This window comes from Pelobates fuscus, chromosome 4 (genome assembly GCF_036172605.1).
Source record: "Pelobates fuscus isolate aPelFus1 chromosome 4, aPelFus1.pri, whole genome shotgun sequence".
Taxonomy (NCBI): domain Eukaryota; kingdom Metazoa; phylum Chordata; class Amphibia; order Anura; family Pelobatidae; genus Pelobates; species Pelobates fuscus.
Window position 1 is genome coordinate 136822618 of NC_086320.1, and position 21192 is coordinate 136843809.

Sequence of the window (21192 nt, forward strand, 5' to 3'; positions counted from 1 at the left end):
CTCTTGTTCTCTCACATGTGTGACAGTTCAACACAAATGTCTGTGGAGGACCTCACAAGATGGCAGAAACTTCCACATACTAAGAGGGTTAATTTAAACTGAGGAATATCAGGATTTCAAATTAAAGGTCAAAATACTTTAAACCTTAAATTTGAAATTCCCTTTGAATTCCTACCCATTCTCTCTTTAGTAAATAACCGTGTAGATCTTGCAACCTACGAGAACCATCCTAATTACTACAGATGCTGACATGATGACGGAAACTGCACATTTTGTCAAGTTTTGCCATCCTCGGGCTGACTATAAGATAAAGTAGTCCTTGCTTTGTCTTATGGTGTTTTTTGACTGTATTGGAATTTTAGTGAAAGTATTTAATGGCAATTCCATCTATTCAAAAAATGTTGGTGAGGTGACAGACCCACTTTAAAGTCACAACTGTCAAGACCACAGCAGTTAGAAATGTTGCTCTAGAATACAAAATTAAAGACAAACAGTGCTCAGTCAACTTACTTTACAATCTTTTCAATGTTGCTTGGAATTCCCATGTTATATTTTATAGATTTTAGTATCTGGTTTATTCGGTGCTTCCTGATTCCAAGTATGCTGTTGATGTAAGTGGTCTTCCAAAAACCAGGTGGTTTCTCTTGTAAGTCAAAGGTACTCAGTTTGTCTGCCACCAAGACCACCATGTTAGATTTCCATCTGGAATTCTTTACAAAAACTGAAGAACAATACATCCTGTACCAAAGTAAGCTACAATAAATAAAAAAAAAAAAAATCAAAACATATACAGAAAAAGACAATCTTAAAATTTTTGTAAAAGTAAAACAGTAGAGATCCAAAGTCTTCCCCTAAACCTGCAATGAGTGCACTGTGTACCCCAAATGAGCTTTTTAAAAGCAATGTGGCGGTTTAATGGTGCTGCAGTTGTAGGTTTGCAGTATCATTACTGTGTCATAGTATTTACTTGGAAAGTTTTTTTTAGCGTGACCTTTGAAAGACATAGTTGTTTTTTATGTGAATCTAATACATTGGTAAAATACGTGGACACTATGAGAGAGCACATTTAAAAAAAAAAAAAAAAAAAAAAAAAAAAGATACATGAATTTCAGGCAAGGACTCCGAAACAGTAGTGTTCATTACATGGAAGGCACAGGAAACAAGACTACATATTCCATCTGACCACCATGCAAGATTTTGCATATGTGCTTTAACCCATTATTGACCAGACCGTTTTTCCAATTTTCTTACCGTTCAGGACCAGGGCTGTTTTTACATTTCTGCAGTGTTTGTGTTTAGCTGTGTTTAAATTTTACTTATTTACTGTACCCACACATTATTTACTGTTTTTCTCACTATTAAATGGTCTTTCTAAAGATAACAATATTTTCATTATATCATATCATTTACTATAATGAAAAAATAAAAATGTAGTCATGTTTTTATAAACACAATTTTCTAACTTTGAACCCCAAAATCTGTTACGCATCTACAACCACCAAAAAAACACCTGTGCTAAATAGTTTCTAAATTTTTTCCTGAGTTTAGAAATACCAAATGTTAACATGTTCTTAGCTTTTTTTTTTTTTGCAAGTTTTGGGGTTATAAGTACAAGCAGGATATTGTAAAACATATATTTTTAAAATGTATCAGTGGCATTGTAACACTGTTATCTGTCATAAATCTCTGAATCACACCTCACATGTACATATGTTTTTAAAACAGACAACCCAGGGTGTATTCAATATGTGTATGCCCAGTCTTTTTTTAGTAGCCACTTAGTCACAAACTGGCCAAAGGTAGCATTTATATTTGTTTGTGTGTTAAAAATGCAAAAAACTATTATGAACGCTAACTTTGGCCAGTGTTTGTGACAAAGTGGCTACTAAAAAAGACTGAACATACCCCATTTGCAATACCTTGGGTTGTCTTCTTTTGCAAATGGTATGCCATCATAGGGGTAATTCTCAACCCTGGGCTACCATATGCACTCAAAGGCAACATAACCAATCTGGCAAATTTCCATGTGAAAAAAAACAAAAAAACAAGTGTTATATTTGACCCTGTAACTTTCAAAAATACTGTAAAACGGGGGCGTGGTCGACCGCCGAGCAACCTGGCAGCATAGGAATTTGCTCCGGCACCCGGGCTCTCAAAATCCGAAGACATCGTCTCCCAGAACCTAGAAAATTCCCAAAAAACACGGAATGGCGAACACAAAAGGGAAGAAGAATACACAGAAAGCTGAAAAACTGAACTTTTTCGCTAATAAAAATGTAAACTACCCAGAAATCGAGCGCGGCCCGGCCCAAGATGGCGCCGACGACCTAACGGCGGGAAACCTCCTGACTACAGGAACAGCTCGTGAAACACAAGAAAACTTGACTAAAGCTTACCTAGATGAAGCGATGAAAACTATGGCTGACAAACTTATACAAACATGGCAAACCTCCATAGGACAGCTCCGCAAAGAAGTCCAGGACATTGGCAACAGAACCACGCATGTGGAAACTAAATTAAGCGAGTATGCCACTGCGCACAATGACATGGCCGATCATGCTGAAGACCGCTCACGGAGAAACAATATCAGACTAAGAGGCGTCCCGGAGACCATCACGCCGAACGATCTACAAGCCTATGTACAGGGCCTACTACGGGCGTATGCCCCAGACATACCTACGGATATGTTCTTAATTGACCGAATACATAGAGTGCCCAAACCACGAAACCTACCGGACACCGTCCCACGGGATGTACTGTTGAGGGCACATTACTACCATATAAAAGAGGCAGTGATGCGCGCCAGCAGAAGCCGTACAGAACCGCCTGCGACATATGAAACGATCAAGATTTTGGCTGACTTATCCGCGGCGACCCTCAGACGTAGAAGAGAATTCCACCCGGTGACAGAGGAGCTGCGCCGTGCCGGAATCAGGTACAGATGGGGATACCCCACCAAACTTTTAATCACCAAGAATGGCGAGCTCAAACTGGCCCACATGCCGGATGAAGGCACCCGACTACTGAGAGAATGGGGGCTCCCATCGAACTCTTCCACAACCCAAGCGGGCCCGACTGAACGCCTAACCCCGGAATGGCGCCAAGTCCCGGCACGGAACAAATCTCCATAAACTATCGAGAGACCTAGGCCGTTAAGGCCATTACCGGAGACACGTGAGACGATACCATCTATCTTAAATCTATGTTTATAAGTTACTAGTTAAGTTATATGAAGTTATCTGCTTTGATTAAGCAATACATCCCTAACACAACTAATATATACTGTGCATGCCCTATTAGATGTTGGTGGGTGAGGGCCCCTTATAAATCTAACTACAGAGTAATAAGGGAGACCTATATGGTATAGGTGGAGACGAGATCAGCAGCTTGGGGCGCCCCAGCTCGCCACCCCTTCACGGTAATCACTACTGTTAGATATGTACCTGGAGAGTAGTCCATAACTGAGCAGGGTAAAATATGACTGTGCTGATAAACAGGCCAATATGTTCAAACTGATGTATAAAATGTATCTGAATGCTTGATAAGGAATAACGGTTCCCCACAAGAATGCTCAACAAGCACATATTTGCCACAACACTTAGTATGGACACCCTCTGATGTAGGGGACAGATTGCATGCAAAAAAAAAAAAAAAAAAAACGAGAGCACAAAAAGGTAATAAACCTGTGACGTTACGCGCACACAGGGTGTCATAGCTGACAAGCCCTGCCCAAGGGGACTATAATACCCACACCCCGACGGCACCATAGTATGCCCCCTTGAGCTAGGATACGCATGCAATGTGATAGTAAAACACCGAGAACCCAAACATAATGGTGGAGAAAATGATGCAGAGGATTAGAGCGATAAGCTGCAAAACACTCCACTAAACCTTCGCCTGTGACAGGTTCACCCTCCCCTAAGGTACACCAGCCAGCACAATAGAGCAATATATATTCCATAGATCTGCGGAGACACAACCAACATGTAACCAAGAGAGCCCAACGGCCATTTACTCAGAGACGCCGATGCAGCGTCCTTCCCCCGTGGCACGAGGCCACAATGTCATGACCCACGTTTGGGTCTCATTGTATATACTTTGTTTTTTACCCTTCCCTCTCCACATCCCTCCTAAAACTCCCGAACCCAGGTATAACATCATAAATACGCAGGTGCGCTCCATGGAGCACGCCAAACAAATTTTACTCATACCGCATTCCTCTATAGACAATGCGGCAATGCAAACGAGCGCTCTGTATCATTTACCCATCATATGAACATATACTCACATAACTGCAGGGGATTGAACACCCCACATAAGAGACGTATGGTGCTAGAGGAAGCTAAGAAAATTCAGGCGGACATCCTCTGTCTACAAGAGACCCACTTTGTCAATTCCAGGGTGCCCAATCTCGGCACACAACACTACCCTCATCAATATCACGCAACCCACTCCTCTAAATCGAGAGGGGCCTCAATCCTTCTTCATTCCTCCTTAACAGTTGAAACACTAAACATAACCAGGGACAAACAGGGGAGATATGTAATACTGCATTGTCTCATTAATAACTTGCAATATACCATAGTCAGTTTCTATGCTCCCAATACTCACCAACGCAATTTCTTACACAAAGTGCTCTCTGCACTCCCGTCTACCCAGTCCACACCACTTATTCTCTGTGGAGATCTAAATCACCCCCTTGACCCGAATATGGATACTACACTGCACCCCACAACACCTAGACACAAAACGCTCAAGTCACAAAGCAAAGCTATTACTAAACTGTTAGGGGACTACGGTCTCTATGACTCCTGGAGATTAAGCCACCCTTCTGAGAAATCGTTCTCCTTCTATTCTGCCGTACATAAATCATACTCCAGAATAGACTTCATTTTTCTAACAGGTACATTACTCCCTAGATTGACAGACAGTGAGATTAAAGATATCACATGGTCAGACCATGCCCCAACAGTAGTAAAGCTGACCGAGACATACCAACATAGAGGACGGCCACCATGGCGATTAAATGACTCGCTCCTAAATGACCAGACATTCTCCAAAACACTAACAGAAGCCCTGTCAACGTATTTCCAAATAAATGATACACCAGAAGTTCAACCAACCACCGTGTGGCAAGCCCATAAGGCGGTCATCAGAGGGCTTCTCATTAGCAGGGCCTCCTATCTCAATAAGAAAGCGCAGCAGGACCACCTGGATATGCTACGCACCCTGAGAGACAAAACGGCAGCAAATATAACAAATCCCACTCCTCAACTTGCAAAGGAAATCCAAGACACTATAACAAGCATTAACAATGTAGCAATCTCCAAAACCGCACACATATTACATAAACTGAAACAAACCTCGTACTCACAGGGCAATAAAGCAGGTAAACATCTAGCGGCCCTGCTGCGTCAAAAACAGTCTAATGCTAAAATCCCATTCCTGCTCTCAACCCAAGGCACCAAGATTCATAATCCACAGGACATCAACGATACAATGGCAGACTACTATCATACATTATACAATCTCAAAGATGATCCTAACCTCCACCAACCCACACCTATGGAAATTCAAACTTTCCTACAAATGTCTTCACTCCCAACATTAACAAATCAACAAATATCAACACTACAAAACCCAGTCACACAAAAGGAAATACAACAAGCTATACACTCACTTCCCCATGGCAAATCACCGGGACCAGACGGACTCACGAACTACTATTACAAGACAATGGCGACAACCCTCACCCCACACTTAGAAAAAACCTTCAATCATGTCCTCACGACAGGTCACATACCCCAAGAAATGCTGATGGCACATGTAGCTACGTTACCCAAGCCAGGGAAACCCCCCATTAAAAGCCAAAACCTACGACCAATCTCCTTGCTTAAAACAGACATTAAATTATTGGCTAAAATATTCTCCAACAGACTGACGAACATCATCCCAACCCTAATTCATGAGGACCAAGTAGGATTCGTTAGTGGAAGACAAGGGGCAGACGGAACCCGAAAGGTCCTAGATCTACTCCAGGGGCGGCGCGGAGGCGGGGCCCAGTGCATCATGCTGTCACTTGATGCTGAAAAAGCTTTTGACAGGTTGCACTGGCCCTTCCTCCAAGCTGTCCTGATCAAATATGGCTTCCCAGACACCTTCTTAAAGCTGATAGGAGCCCTATACTCTAGGCCAACAGCGAAAGTTACTAATGGAGGATTTAGCTCCAAACAATTCCACATCACCAACGGATCGCGACAAGGCTGCCCACTGTCACCCCTCCTTTATATACTATCACTGGAACCCCTGACACAACTTATTAGAGATAACCCCAACATTCACGGCATCATTAACAACGGAGAGGAACACAAACTCACACTTTTCGCAGATGACATTCTTCTGACTTTGGAGCAACCACACATATCCTTACCCAACTTTCACCAAACACTGACCCAATATAGCAAGTGCTCTTATTATAAACTCAACATAAGCAAAACACAAGCAATGGGGATAAACATCCCAACGGCGGACTTGCAGAGACTACGTACTACCTTCAAATATGATTGGCGCAGTGACCATTTGAAGTTCCTAGGAATTAACATCACCCCAAACCTAGCAAACCTTTACAAAACAAACTATCAGAAACAATTGACTGAAATAAAAAAATTATTGCTCAGCTGGAAGAGCAAATACATGTCCTGGTCAGGAAGAATTGCTGCAATTAAAATGATTATAGTGCCCAAACTGCAATATCTATTTAGGACATTACCCATAAAAATACCATTCAAATTTATACAAGAGGCTCAACAGGTACTATTAAAATTTATATGGCACAAACAAAAAGCACGAGTAGCGAAAAGCACACTATACATGCCACGTAAACAAGGGGGAATGGGAGCACCCAACCTAGACAGCTACTACAGGGCAGCCGTTTTAAGCCCCCTATTAGTGGCCTGTAACAGAGATCACCCAACCCAATGGATGTCGCTGGAGGCGCACCATTCACAAAACATACCCATTAATATCCTAGCATGGCTCCCCCAAAACCACAGACCAACCATGACTAAACTGCTCCCGACCACAGCCCTTACTCTGTCCACATGGGACAAATACTGCCGCACTATGGGATGGACGGGCAAAATATCACCTGCCATGCCTATAAAAGCACTGCACTACATGATACCGAACTTCAATTACGCCATGTGGCACCGGCATGGAGTGACACACCTACACCAACTACTTCGGGAAAATACACTTAGACATCTCACTGACTTAACAACCACATATAATCTGCCTCAGGCTGCTTCATTCCCCTACATGCAGCTACAATCATGGCTCCGCAAGCAAACTTTGACAGGAACTAATAATGTACAGGGGCTACAGCTGACGATAGTAGAAAAAATATGCTCACGTCTCTCAACCCCCAAAAGACTGATATCGATCTTATATCAAACGATGCACCCTCCAAAAGACCACGCAAAGCTCTCATTTATTAGAGCATGGGAAAGGGAATTTGGATACGCTCTTAATGAGCAACAATGGAAAGAGATCCTCCTGGCACATCCCACACTATCTAAATGCATATCACATATGGAACTAACCCGGAAAATTTTATATAGGTGGTATCTAGTACCCACACGCTTAAAAACGGCATACCCGCAGGCATCAGACCTCTGTTGGAGATGCCAACAGCACAAAGGTACGATGCTCCACATCTGGTGGTCCTGTCCCTTATTAAAACCATTCTGGCTTAATATAACTAACGCTATACAAGACAGCGCAAAAATACTACTACCCCATAAACCAGAAACGTACCTCCTCCAACTTCTTCCTACAGGGTTGCTGAACAGGCAAAAATATCTAACTTACCATATACTTCTAGCTGCACTGACAGCTATCAGTAGACATTGGAAATCGAATATCCCACCTACGATATCGGAATGCATACAAACAATAGACATAACCAAACGTTACGAACTAGCAGCCAGACGATCAGAGAATCATAAAAAAGTCTGGCCACAGGCTTGGGAAGCCTGGCAAACATACATGGACAATAAAGCTAAACCCTCCAATTGAGATAATAGCGACACATAACTACGAATCGACAGCTGTGCCCCTCAAAAACATAAACTTGTAACCTATTGCTTAATGTGTACAATTATGGGTATCATGAACAACAATGATTAGGTTGCAACTCCACAACAAATGTGCAAGAAAAATTGATGTCCTACAGAAGAAGCCACCAGCGGTCACACACCTGGGAACCCACCCCCCCCCCCCCCACCCGCTCCCCCCTCCTCTTCTTCTTTTATCTCCAAGTTCACTTTTCCTAGTGGCATACGGACATTAAAATTTTAAACCCCTTTGCTACAACCACGCACGAACGAATAAACACCCCACAGGGTCACGTTCGAGCCCATTTGGGCACTGGGTAACACAAAATAGTGAAAATATCTATAGTATCACGAGACTATTTATTAATGGGTTATAGATAAATATCCATGTGAAATGATAACAAGACAAGATGTATGTGATATGTAAATTGTTTGCCACTACTCCCCTACTCTCCCTTTCTCTTCTGTACCCCTGACAAACTTCAATAAAAATTGTCAAATTAAAAAAAAAAAAAATACTGTAAAACATGTACATGAGGAATACTGTTATACTCGGGAGACTTCGCTGAACACAAATACTAGTGTTTCAAAACAGTAAAACGTATCATAACAATATCATCAGTGAAAGGGCCGTTTGTGTGTGAAAAATGCAAAACACGTCACTTTCACTGACAATATCATCCCTGTGATATGTTTTACGGTTTTGAAACACTAATATTTGTGTTCAGAGAAGTCTCCCGAGTAAAACAGTACCCCCATGTACAGGTTTTAGGGTGTCATGGAAAGTTACAGGGTTAAATACAGTGCTAGCAAATTAAATTCCCTGGGCTTGGTGGTCAGGCAGGTCCCTCAAATTGCAATCAATAAAATTAACTAATTATGTAAAAATATTACATAAATATGCACATAGAATTAAAACATTTATATATTTGAAGTCTACGTGTATTTATAACATTAATTATGTAATTTATATATATATATATATATATATATATATATATATATATATATATACACACACACACACACACACACACTATATATATATATATATATATATTATATATACACACACACACACACACACACGTGTAATTTAATAAGTGTATTTTTATATTAAAGGGACTCTATAGTCACCATATAAAAGCAAGAAAGACAGGTCCCCCAGCCTTCCTTCTTGCTTTTATATGAACTTTCATTCATTAAAAAAAAAAAAATCGGTGTTTTTATATTAAAAACTTACCTCCGTTCCAGCGCCGAGCTCCCCGCTAGGCCGCGCCCCCTTTTTCGTCAAAATGACGAAATCGCGGGGCACAATGGGACGGCTTCGCGCTGGACCAATCGCGTTCTTCATAGAGCGGCATTGAATGCCGCCCTATGAAGAACCTGAGCGCTTTACCGCGCATGTGCGCGGAATGCGCGTTCGCGAGCTGAGCTGTCTGACTGACAGCTCAGCTCGCTTTCTAAAATTATCAATAATAATTTAGGGCCCCCACCCGCCCTGTGCGGCGGGTGGGGGCCCTAAAATTATCAATGAGGGGGGGGGACCTACTGTCAGCCCCCGGCCCCCACCCCTGTGCGACGGGTGGGGGCCCTAAAATTATCAATGAGGGGGGGACCTACTGTCCCCCCCCGGCCCCCACCCCTGTGCGGCGGGTGGGGGCCCTAAAATTATCAATGAGGGGGGGACCTACTGTCCCCCCCCGGCCCCCACCCCTGAGCGGCGGGTGGGGGCCCTACAATTATCAATGAGGGGGGGGACCTACTGCCCCCCCCCGGCCCCCACCCCTGAGCGGCGGGTGGGGGCCCTAAAATGATCAGTAAGGGGGGGGACCTACTGTCCCCCCCCCGGCCCCCACCCCTGTGCGGCGGGTGGGGGCCCTAAAATGATCAGTAAGGGGGGGGACCTACTGTCCCCCCCCCCGGCCCCCACCCCTGAGCGGCGGGTGGGGGCCCTAAAATGATCAATAAGGGGGGGGACCTACTGTCCCCCCCCGGCCCCCACCCCTGAGCGGCGGGTGGGGGCCCTAAAATTATCAATAAGGGGGGGGGGACCTACTGTCCCCCCCCCGGCCCCCACCCCTGAGCGGCGGGTGGGGGCCCTAAAATTATCAATAGGGGGGGGGACCTACTGTCCCCCCCCCCCGGCCCCCACCCCTGAGCGGCGGGTGGGGGCCCTAAAATTATCAATAAGGGGGGGGGACCTATTGTCCCCCCCCGGCCCCCACCCCTGAGCGGTGGGTGGGGGCCCTAAATACAAAGGGGGGGGGGGACCCTAGTTAACCCTCCCCCCCCCAAAAAAAATATCTCCCTACCTACCCCCCTCACCCTAAAAATAATGAGGGGGGACCATTAACTAAAAACCTGTAAAAAAATGAGATAAAATCAACTTACCATTCGATGTTTTCTTTCTTCTAAAATCTTCTTTCTTCAGCCCCAAAAAAGGCCAAATAAAAATCCATAATAACCGACGCAATTAAAAAAAAAAAAAAAAAACCGAGCGCAAAAAAAAATAATCCATCTTCACCCATGGAGGGCTCCGCGCAGACTGAGCTCCGCAGGGCGGGGGAAGGCTTATAAAGCCTTGCCCCGCCCTGCAATTAGGCTAAGAACACTCTGATTGGTGGGTTTAAGCCAATCAGAGTGCTCTTTGTCATTTTACAAGCGTGGGAAAGTTCTTTGGAATTTTCCCACGCTTGTAAAATGACACAGAGCACTGTGATTGGATGGATTTCAAGCCATCCAATCACAGTGCTCTGTGTCATTTTACAAGCGTGGGAAAGTTCTTTGGAATTTTCCCACGCTTGTAAAATGACAAAGAGCACTGTGATTGGATGGATTTCAAGCCATCCAATCACCGTGCTCTGTGTCATTTTACAAGCGTGGGAAAGTTCTTTGGAATTTTCCCACGCTTGTAAAATGACAAAGAGCACTGTGATTGGATGGATTTCAAGCCATCCAATCACAGTGCTCTTTGTCATTTTACAAGCGTGGGAAAGTTCTTTGGAATTTCCCCACGCTTGTAAAATGACACAGAGCAATGTGATTGGATGGCTTGAAATCCATCCAATCACAGTGCTCTGTGTCATTTTACAAGCGTGGGAAAATTCCAAAGAACTTTCCCACGCTTGTAAAATGACAAAGAGCACTGTGATTGGATGGATTTCAAGCCATCCAATCACATTGCTCTGTGTCATTTTACAAGCGTGGGAAAATTCCAAAGAACTTTCCCACGCTTGTAAAATGACAAAGAGCACTCTGATTGGCTTAAACCCACCAATCAGAGTGTTCTTAGCCTAATTGCAGGGCGGGGCAAGGCTTTATAAGCCTTCCCCCGCCCTGCGGAGCTCAGTCTGCGCGGAGCCCTCCATGGGTGAAGATGGATTATTTTTTTTGCGCTCGGGTTTTTTTTTTTTTTTTTTTTATTGCGTCGGTTATTATGGATTTTTATTTGGCCTTTTTTGGGGCTGAAGAAAGAAGATTTTAGAAGAAAGAAAACATCGAATGGTAAGTTGTTTTTATCTTATTTTTTTTTTTCTTTACAGGTTTTTAGTTAAAGGGTCCCCCCTCATTATTTTTAGGGTGAGGGGGTAGGTAGGGAGATAAGTTTTTTTTTTTTTTGGGGGGGGGGGGGAGAGGGTTAACTAGGGTCCCCACCCCCTTTGTATTTAGGGCCCCCACCCACCGCTCAGGGGTGGGGGCCGGGGGGGGACAATAGGTCCCCCCCTATTGATAATTTTAGGGCCCCCACCCACCGCTCAGGGGTGGGGGCCGGGGGGGGGGCAGTAGGTCCCCCCCCTTATTGTGAATTTTAGGGCCCCCACCCGCCGCACAGGGGTGGGGGCCGGGGGGGGACAGTAGGTCCCCCCCCTATTGTGAATTTTAGGGCCCCCACCCACCGCTCAGGGGTGGGGGCCGGGGGGGGGGGGCAGTAGGTCTCCCCCTTATTGTGAATTTTAGGGCCCCCACCCACCGCTCAGGGGTGGGGGCCGGGGGGGGGGGCAGTAGGCCCCCCCCCTTATTGTGAATTTTAGGGCCCCCACCCGCCGCACAGGGGTGGGGGCCGGGGGGGGGCAGTATGTCCCCCCCTTATTTTTTATTTTAAGGCCCCCACCCACCGCACAGGGGTGGGGGCCGGGGGGGGACAATAGGTCCCCCCTTATTGATAATTTTAGTGCCCCCACCCGCCGCACAGGGGTGGGGGCCGGGGGGGCAGTATGTGCCACCCTTATTTTTAGGGCCCCCACTCACCGCTCAGGGGTGGGGGCCGGGGGGGGGGGGGAGGAGAGTTGGTCCGTCCCCCCCCTCCCTTCAACCACTATTGTGGCCAGACAGCATCCCTGTGGGTTCGGGCTTCAGCTGTCAGCTGAAGCCACGCCCACAGCAGTGCTGACAGGCTGTCAGCACACAAAGCGCGTTCACAGTGCTTTGTGTGCTGATAGCCCGTCTGATGCATTCACCCAGAATGCATCGGACGAGAGGCCTTTTTAGGGCCTCTGAACTCGGAAGTCCCTCTGGTGGCCGTCTGATTGACTGCAACAAGAGGTGTTCCAAGCTTCCAATGTAAACACTGCATTTTCTCAGAAAATACAGTGCTTACAAGAAAAAGGCTCCGGGTAGCTGTAGCACTCACCTAAACAACCTCATTAAGCTGAAGTTGTTCAGGTGACTATAGTGTCCCTTTAATATATGCATATTTGTAGTCGGGGCAATCTGGCCGTAATGAAAAAAGGTAACATAACATATTAAACTAATAAACATATACAAATGGACAGTCGGTTGTGGTGTGCCGGAACCGACAAAGCAGTAGGCCTGTAATAAAAGTGGGCAAAAAGAAAAGTACCATACAAAATTAATTCACATAACAAAACATTGTTTATTTGGACGAGTCATGAAAAGCTTGTCTTAACTCTTAAACTGGGTTTGGAATGTAAAGAGTATAGGAGGAGGGTTTCCAGCGTCCCATAGCCTTGATGATATGAGCTAGAATGTAGTTGGAGGAGGCTGCAGATGCTGCACCTTTACGGAAGGAGTGTCCTGAAAAAAGGTTTGCATTTAGGTCGAGCCTAGTTAATAGTAAGCGAACCTAAAGCACGAAATATAGATGTCGTAGGGATGGAGCCGTGAAGTTCTAATAATGGTTGGTTTGGTTGTTATGGGAAAGTGATGAAATATTATCCAGGACACTATAGTTTTGAGTAATTTTAGGTTAAGGCGGCAAAAAGAAGTTTACCCAAAAAAAGATTCCACAGCAAACATTACTATTCTGAGACAAAAGTGGCCGGGTACTGGTAGGCTAGCTAGATGCCAAGCGGCGAAGAATTATGCTATTGAGAACGTGACAGAGGAGTCCCTGCTAATTGCCAAGTGGCATGAGAGGCGCTACCTATGCGTTGGTCCGAGGGGAAATATGAGACCACCGAAACGTTGTGGCGGGGTGTCGGCCTCTCGGTGATAACTAAAGCATAAGATAGAATGGGAGTGACATGGGAGGCCCTCTCTATGCGACCATGCGAGGCGGCTAACTATGATTTGGCCCGAGGGACGTTTACCTCAGAGTATGAGGATGGGTGTTGGCCTCGCGGGACCACTAGCTTATGGATTAAGACCAGAAACCTAGTTGGACAACCTAAATCTCAGAAAGCCAGTACCACACTAAAAATAGAAAATGTACAGGGTTATGAAATCGTACCTGAAAGTGTGAGTAAGGCTGATGCTAAGCAGAAAAATATGAACGAGAGGGTGGAAGTAGATGACGTGCTGCGACCCATGGATAGGACTTGCATGAGTATTTTTTCGTATGAGTACATTGTAGTGGGCCAGATCGTGGGCCCGAATTAAAACAAGGAACCTACCATATAATATTGGCGAGCAGTGAGAATATGACAGAGGCAGATGACGGGTTTTTGTGCTTGTAAAGCAACCGTCAGTATGACCAGGGCACCCAAGTAAAATGAAATGTTAATGTATCCATGGTTCATGGATTGCAGGATAACACTTAGTAGGAAAGGTTAAAGGATCTTAACGTGTGTAGCTTGGAGGAAAGACGAGACGGGGGGGATATGATAGAAACATTTAAATACATAAAGGGAATCAACACTGTAAAGGAGGAGATTATATTTAAAAGAAGAAAAACTACCACAACAAGAGGACATAGTCTTCGAGGGCCAAAAGTTTAAAAATAATATCAGGGAGTATTATTTTACTGAGAGGGTAGTGGATGCATGGAATAGCCTTCCAGCTGAAGTGGTAGAGGTTAACACAGTGAGGGAGGTTAAGCATGCGTGGGATAGGCATAAGGCTATCCTAACTATAAGATAAGGCCACGGACCAATGATAGTATTTAGAAAATTGGGCAGACTAGAAGGGCCGAATGGTTCTTATCTGCCAACACATTCTATGTTTCTATGTATACGAACTACTAAGTTATAGTAATAAAACCTGAAATAACCTAATAAGGCAAATATTCTGACAAAGTTATCACAAACATCATGACAACAGTCAGTTACATATAGAAATATCAACCAGTCTAAATTATATACAAAACCACAACTCATAAGCACCTTATTTTAACTGAAATATAGTTCATTACTAATAGGGGGCATCTGACTTAACAATCAGGTCTAGCAGCTGAATTCGTGAACAGTCTCATAGCTATTAAAACTGTAGATCGGGGAGGATTCCCCTGTATGGAATAATAGTTTAACCTAATTGTTCGTATGCACTGCAAAATTTCGAAACGAATCTGTATGAAATAACTTGATGAAACATACGAACGTACAGAGTAGAGAAACGAAACGAATGACTGCATTCGTGCGTTTAAAGCACGAAACTAACACGTAGAGCAAACTGTGTATAAAACTAACTGGAACATTTTTACCGAATGCGCCTGCAAATAGATGGATGGCCATGTAAGTTAACGAACAGGGACTTTAACCGAACGGCCGAAGTAAACGAAAGCAGTGTCACTTTGCGACCGTTGCTTTACGGCAAGTATGTGACTTACGGTTCTGGAATCACTAGCCGTGCGGAGACCGGGCTGCGAGAACGCCGGAAGGGGTCGTGGGATAACGAACGGTTTGGAAAGCGGTCAGGTAAGCGTAGAACCGGATCCAGGACCACTAGAGACAATCAGGTAAGAAACAAGATGGCGGACTGAAACCGGAAGTAGTCCTCAGAGTCCCAGACAATCCACGATAAGTTGGGAGTGGATGGTCAGCCCTTTTAAGGGGAAATCTAGCCCCTCCCACAACTAGAGGCCAAGGCCTTAAATATATAAAAATATTTTTTTTTAATTTATTTACGAATATATTTTTTTTATTTTACAGATGCAGGGAGACTGCCTGTCAGTTCAGGCAGTCTCCCTGCAGGCAGCACTATGGACACAGATTGTGACCATGTGACCGCTTTTTCAGAGCGACCACATGGCCTGCGGGGGTCTAATTTGCCAAGGGGGAGTGTCTGGGCTGTCAGGCAGTCCCGCCAGACTGGGAGCAACACCGATCGCTGGCAGGGGAATGGCAGCAATCAGGTAAGTACTATGAAATACTGCGGACGTATCTAGTACGTCCATGGTCCTTAAGGACCGTTTTTGTCGGACGTACCTAGTACGTCCACCGTCCTTAAGGCGTTAAAAATTATTATTGAATTACTATGTTTTGTTTGGCATATATTTACTATATAAAAGAGATATCTATTTTTAATTATAACAAGTAAATTAAACAAACTTGGGACCAGAAAGTTAATATTTTATTAGATAAACTAATAGCTTTCTCTAAAAACTAATTCCTGACCATTTAAGGCTAAGAAGACGCTTTGAAGTTTATAACCAACCCCAAGCAAAATTACTATAAAGTAAATAGTACTCATTATTGTTGAAAAGCATTGATATTTTAAATTGACTTAAAGGGACACTATAGCCACCATAACAGCTTCAGCATGTGCATGAAACAGAATTTGATGGCTGAGCGTGTCTGCTGCTCTTAGTCAATGAATACTAATTAAATTTCGAATGAATAGTGAAATGATAATGTGGAAATATAAACTAAATTAGAAGAGTCAAACTATTTGTAAACGTTTTTACAGATTACTGCAGATGGAGTTCAGGGATTCCAGGCACCATACACACTACAGCATACTGTAGTAGTTATAGTGCTTAGAGTTACTTTAAAAGAACATTTGCATATTTATTCATTTATAGCAATATTACTACAACATGAACAGTGAAAAAAAAAAAACTCAAACTGGTCAATAACAAAACAGAATAGGATCCAAATATGGGAATGGAGGAGGTAATGTTAATAAAATTACAAGTCTTTTTTGAAAGCCATAAATAATAATTACAGGGAACTGTTTTCCCGTCCCCTTTTTAGCAGCTTTCAATAAGCAGAAACAAAAGTGATTTAATTATCAGAAACAAGCTATTTGACTCCTAAACCTGATTCATTAAACTAAAGTTTGATGCTTTAAATGCACATTTAAATGGACACTGTAGTCACTATAACCATGTCATCTCTGTAAATGTATTATATTGCCTGGAGTCTCTTGGCACTGTTACTTCCATTCGAACCATCTTTGAACAGTTTGCTACTAAATAAGGGTCCCTGGCCACCAGGAGTCTGCCACCTACTGGAGGTATAGCTAGGGCAGAGATTACATACTTCCTTGTAGTCATACACATTCATACAGACAGTGGAAGCTCTGATATGCTAAAAACAGCCAGTTGACAATCTCAGCCAATCACAGCTACCCATTGCTACTCAGGCTCATACTTCCTCATTAGCCCAAGCAGCACAGAGGGTATGGGCTGCTGGGGACTCTAATTTAGCATTAAACTATAAAAACATTAAACACAGTTTAACATTGAATGAAAGGGGATGCCAGACACCATAACCAGCTCAATGAGATGAAGCAGATACAATGCCTACAGGGTCCCTTTCAGCACATCTTTAAAGGGACTCTAAAGGCACCAAGACCATCTAATCTCAATGAATGAGGGTTAAAATGCCCCTGTCCTTTTAAACCCTCAATGGTGTACAACAAAATCAGGGAAACACTATAGTGTTAGGAATACGAGGTCTGTATGGAAAGTAAAATGAAAAATAGACATTTATTGAAGATACAAGAAACATTGTATATAGGACAATGATGCCTCAGTCGCCTTCAAAGTGGGCAACCTGGGACCTCACACAGTTCTCCCAGCGTCTACTCCACTGTACAAAACACTCTGCAAAATACTTTGTTGCAATATCCATCAGCTGTCTCATCGTATTTACCTCAATCTCATCGACAGTCTGAAATCTCTTCCCTTTCAAAGTATGATTTTAGTTTTGGGAAAAGATAGAAGTAACAGGGCGCCAAATCTTTCAACAGATTCTCAACCATCTTTGAAGCGTTTTTGCCACACTGATTTGTGCTGCATTCACTGCAGCGTCCACGAAAGTCTTCTGAATCATCTAAATAGTTTCCAAGGAGAAATGTTCAAACTTGATGTAAAATTTGATGCAGATTTGTTGCACTACTCGCTCAGTCACACAGTACACATGCTCACTCAACGGTGTCTGACATCCCCATTAACTAGTACAGTGAAGTTGTCATTGTTCACGCTTGTGCATTCCAGTCCACTCTCCTTGGATGCCAGGTTACATCAATGTCGCGCTGTCACGTATTCCTTCGTCTCCATGTGGCAAAAACTGAGATAATTACCTTCCAAAGATCGAGGGAGTGCCACTCGGCGGTCATCTGCCATGATTCCTGGCTTTTGCAGCATGTCAGTGCACGCCGGTCGCTGTGGACCCACGCAGTTATATAGCCCTATGTCCGTCCATGGTAAAAATGACGTCGGCATGCGGGTGACGTCACACAAGACGTACATGCACGTTTTGGGGTCAAGGGCTAGGTACAGCCAATCGGCTCTGCAAGAGGGTTATTTAAAATCACTTATTGCTTAGCTCATTGCCCTGTCATGGTTTCCCTTAGATGGTTATCCGAGAGTGTGTTCCTGATCATGTTTTTCTGGTTTTTGATTTTGGCTTCATTTTGACTTCCCTGATTTCTGGTACCCTTGATTTTTGGCTTTTGATTGTCGCTGTGTCTCATTCTGTGTCCCTGACCTCGGCTAGTTTTCTGACTATTCTCGTGTACGTTAAGACCGGCCATTCTAATGCCCGGTAAGACGTAACCCTTAGTTCTAAGGTGTGAGACTTTTCTGCGTGCTGGATCAATATAATCCTGACAAGCACAAGCCGTTCCCATTCTCGTTATATTAACATTATAGCTGGACTTTTTCCGGGCAGACTGCGTACATGTTTGTATTCCCAATGCTAGAGTATACAGTATTCTAAGAACTGTACAGATATATACAAGCATAAGACATTTAGAGAAAACAAATGGTTCCATTATTTACATATATTTTAATAATTAGAAATTCACACATCACAGCTGCATTTTGAATACAAATATCTCTAATAAAGTATAAATAATCCCAATAATGCTAAATTATAAGATTTGTTAGAAACAATACAGAAAAGCAAACACTTGCTGCTAACTTTAAAGTAATACAGCATACTTTTGGGTACCTGAATCTGCCTTTTTCATTAAAATGTAAGTTTTTAGAGGGAAACTCTTTCATGGGTTTGATTTGTTTCATTATTTTTTTTATCCCTGCAAACCAAAAAGCAACCTGCACAATCATAAGATTCACATTTGTGTTTTGTTGTTCACTTATAGTCTAAAGTAGTGTAAATGTCTGATCCTCTATACACGAACAAACATACAATAATGAGGAAGATATTAAGAAAAGAAATGTGCATAATAATCCAATCTCTATTTTTCTTACTTATCCTTAGAAAGTTGAAAAAAGTTTCTATTAACACTGCCAATACAGATGAGTGAGACCACGTCTAAATATGAAAATATTTTCAGAAGTATTTCAGATGGAAGGCTAGGGGAAACAGAAAAAAAAAAGCTTATTCTAAAATTTACATTTCATGTATACAAACATTTATACATACATACATACACACATTTTTGTAATAAAAATTATCAGCTGTTTGTAATGAGCAAATAAAAATAAACATACATTTTTACTTACCGTAAATTTATTTTCCCTTCAGATTAGAGGCAGTGCTTTACGACCGGGATTTCATCACCTGGAGGGAAAAAACAGGCAGGCAATCTCCAAAACTTTTCAAGGACCTCCCCCAATTAACCTTTGGCCTTATAAATTGCTTCCTATCCAAGACATCCCCAGAAATTACAAAATCCGAATAACCGTACCACTCAGACTATGAACAAATGTGGGGGGGAAAGTAAGCACTGCCTCTAATCTTCTGGAAAAAGAAATTTACGGTAAGTAAAAATGTATGTTTTTCCCTTCAGATTAGAGGCAGTGCTTTACGACTGGGATCTCCAAAAGCAATCCCTTAGGGCGGGACTCAAGTCTCACTGCAAAAAATCTGCAACCAAAGTTGTATCTTCCAAGATCAACAGACCAAAGTGAGTGAAGAGATCACCTCGAGGCTGTTATGAAATCGAGAGAATGTATAGCAGAAGCCCTCTAACAACCGATCTGAACATAACTGATCGAAGGAGCTTCAATGGAGATAGGTGTAGATGAGAAAAACTAACGAATGCAGACCTTTAAGGTAACGTAGACGAGAACTAAACGCCCAGGCAGTGGAATTAGAATTCCAAGACCCTAGAACGCTGTTGGGAAAAGTTAGAAAAATAATGTTAGATGGAAGATTGAGAAGAATTAAAGAATCCAACTTAACTCCACTTTCTCCTGCTGAAAAATGAAACTTGAAGTCCTTTCCAAAAATATTTTGGCGACTACCCCCAAAGACCTAGACTGAAGACTCAAATCAGCAGAGTAAAAAAAAAACCAAAAAGTAGATCCCCTGCGGAAAAGATTCCCTGAAGATAGGAACTAACCACGAAAGAGCCTAGCAGATACTGGTGATTTGGAGACAAACCTCTGAAAATCAACTGATAACCAAAATTTGACCTTGAGGATCTCTGGCTTTAAACCATCCGCAAAGCCCATCCGAACAAAAAAAGAAGAGGTTAAAACTTTGAAGCGGATGCCTGTTTTTCTAAGAACCAATATCTTAAAAAAACAACACCTTCCATACTTGGAATACATCTTGGAACAAGATCCATTTATAGTAAAATAAATTGTCAATAATTTCCTGAGACAAAACATTATCCTTCAGTATCTGGTATACATAAACCAGGTCGTCAGCATTACAACAAATTTGAGAAGCGGTACCCTTGAGAATTCCAGGATGCCTATTTACAGTTAAGGTCCCCAAAGATTCCTCCGGAAAATTTTTGATGAACGGTGAAACAGCTACTTGCCACCAACGGGAGGAAGACTATCATTATCACCTTTCCCATCCTATAGGATCTTGGGAAATAGGGAACCAGGAGGAAACTATAGGTTAGACTGGAATTCCCAAGAAAGAAAAGGAAACCAAAGCTTACGGCTCTGTCCAAGCTTGTCCAATGAAACACTTCATGCTGTTTGATCTAGAAGTCACAGTTCCATAACTGGAAAATCAAATTCTTACTATCGTTTGGGTGAAGATCAAGGAGTATGAACCAATCTGCTTTGTAGTAAATGTTGACTACTCAATGCTACAGCTAAACAGAGGAATATTAAGTTCTATGCATAAGTGAAAAGACCTAAGAAAAACTAACCCAAGCAAATCCTGGAACAAGATTTTTCAAACAAGATGACCTTGTTTGTACATAATTGCTACCGATGTAGAACTATCTCACCAGATCTGGATAAGATAATACCTGGTCTTTATCTGAAAGGCAAAGAGCTATCCAGCTAGCCTTCGGTCCTATGTAGTTGGTTAAGTTTTTACAAATTATCTCAGCTAATTTCCCTTCATCCCTATGAGAATCTAGCTGAGACCTGAAGCATCAGTTGTAAAATTCTGAACGATCGATTTGAGAACTAGAACAAAAAGTAAGAACCGTCTGGCATCCTTTATTTCTGCCTGGTTCAGAAAGGAATGACCGAAGTATAGGATTTTACTGCAAAATCTTATTAGCAACTGTATCTGGC

General features: G+C 42.9%; 1 protein-coding gene across 1 annotated transcript in view; it reads right to left on the minus strand.

Moving 5' to 3' along the window:
• Positions 1–21192, minus strand: part of FBXO15 (F-box protein 15) — a 156030-nt gene that overhangs the window by 72266 nt on the left and 62572 nt on the right. Inside the window, exons 4-5 of the mRNA XM_063450479.1 lie at positions 18952–19056; positions 511–753 (exon numbers count right to left, since the gene is read on the minus strand). Of these exons, the coding sequence (XP_063306549.1) occupies positions 511–753; positions 18952–19056 (348 nt within the window). The remainder of the gene's footprint in view (positions 1–510; positions 754–18951; positions 19057–21192) is intronic.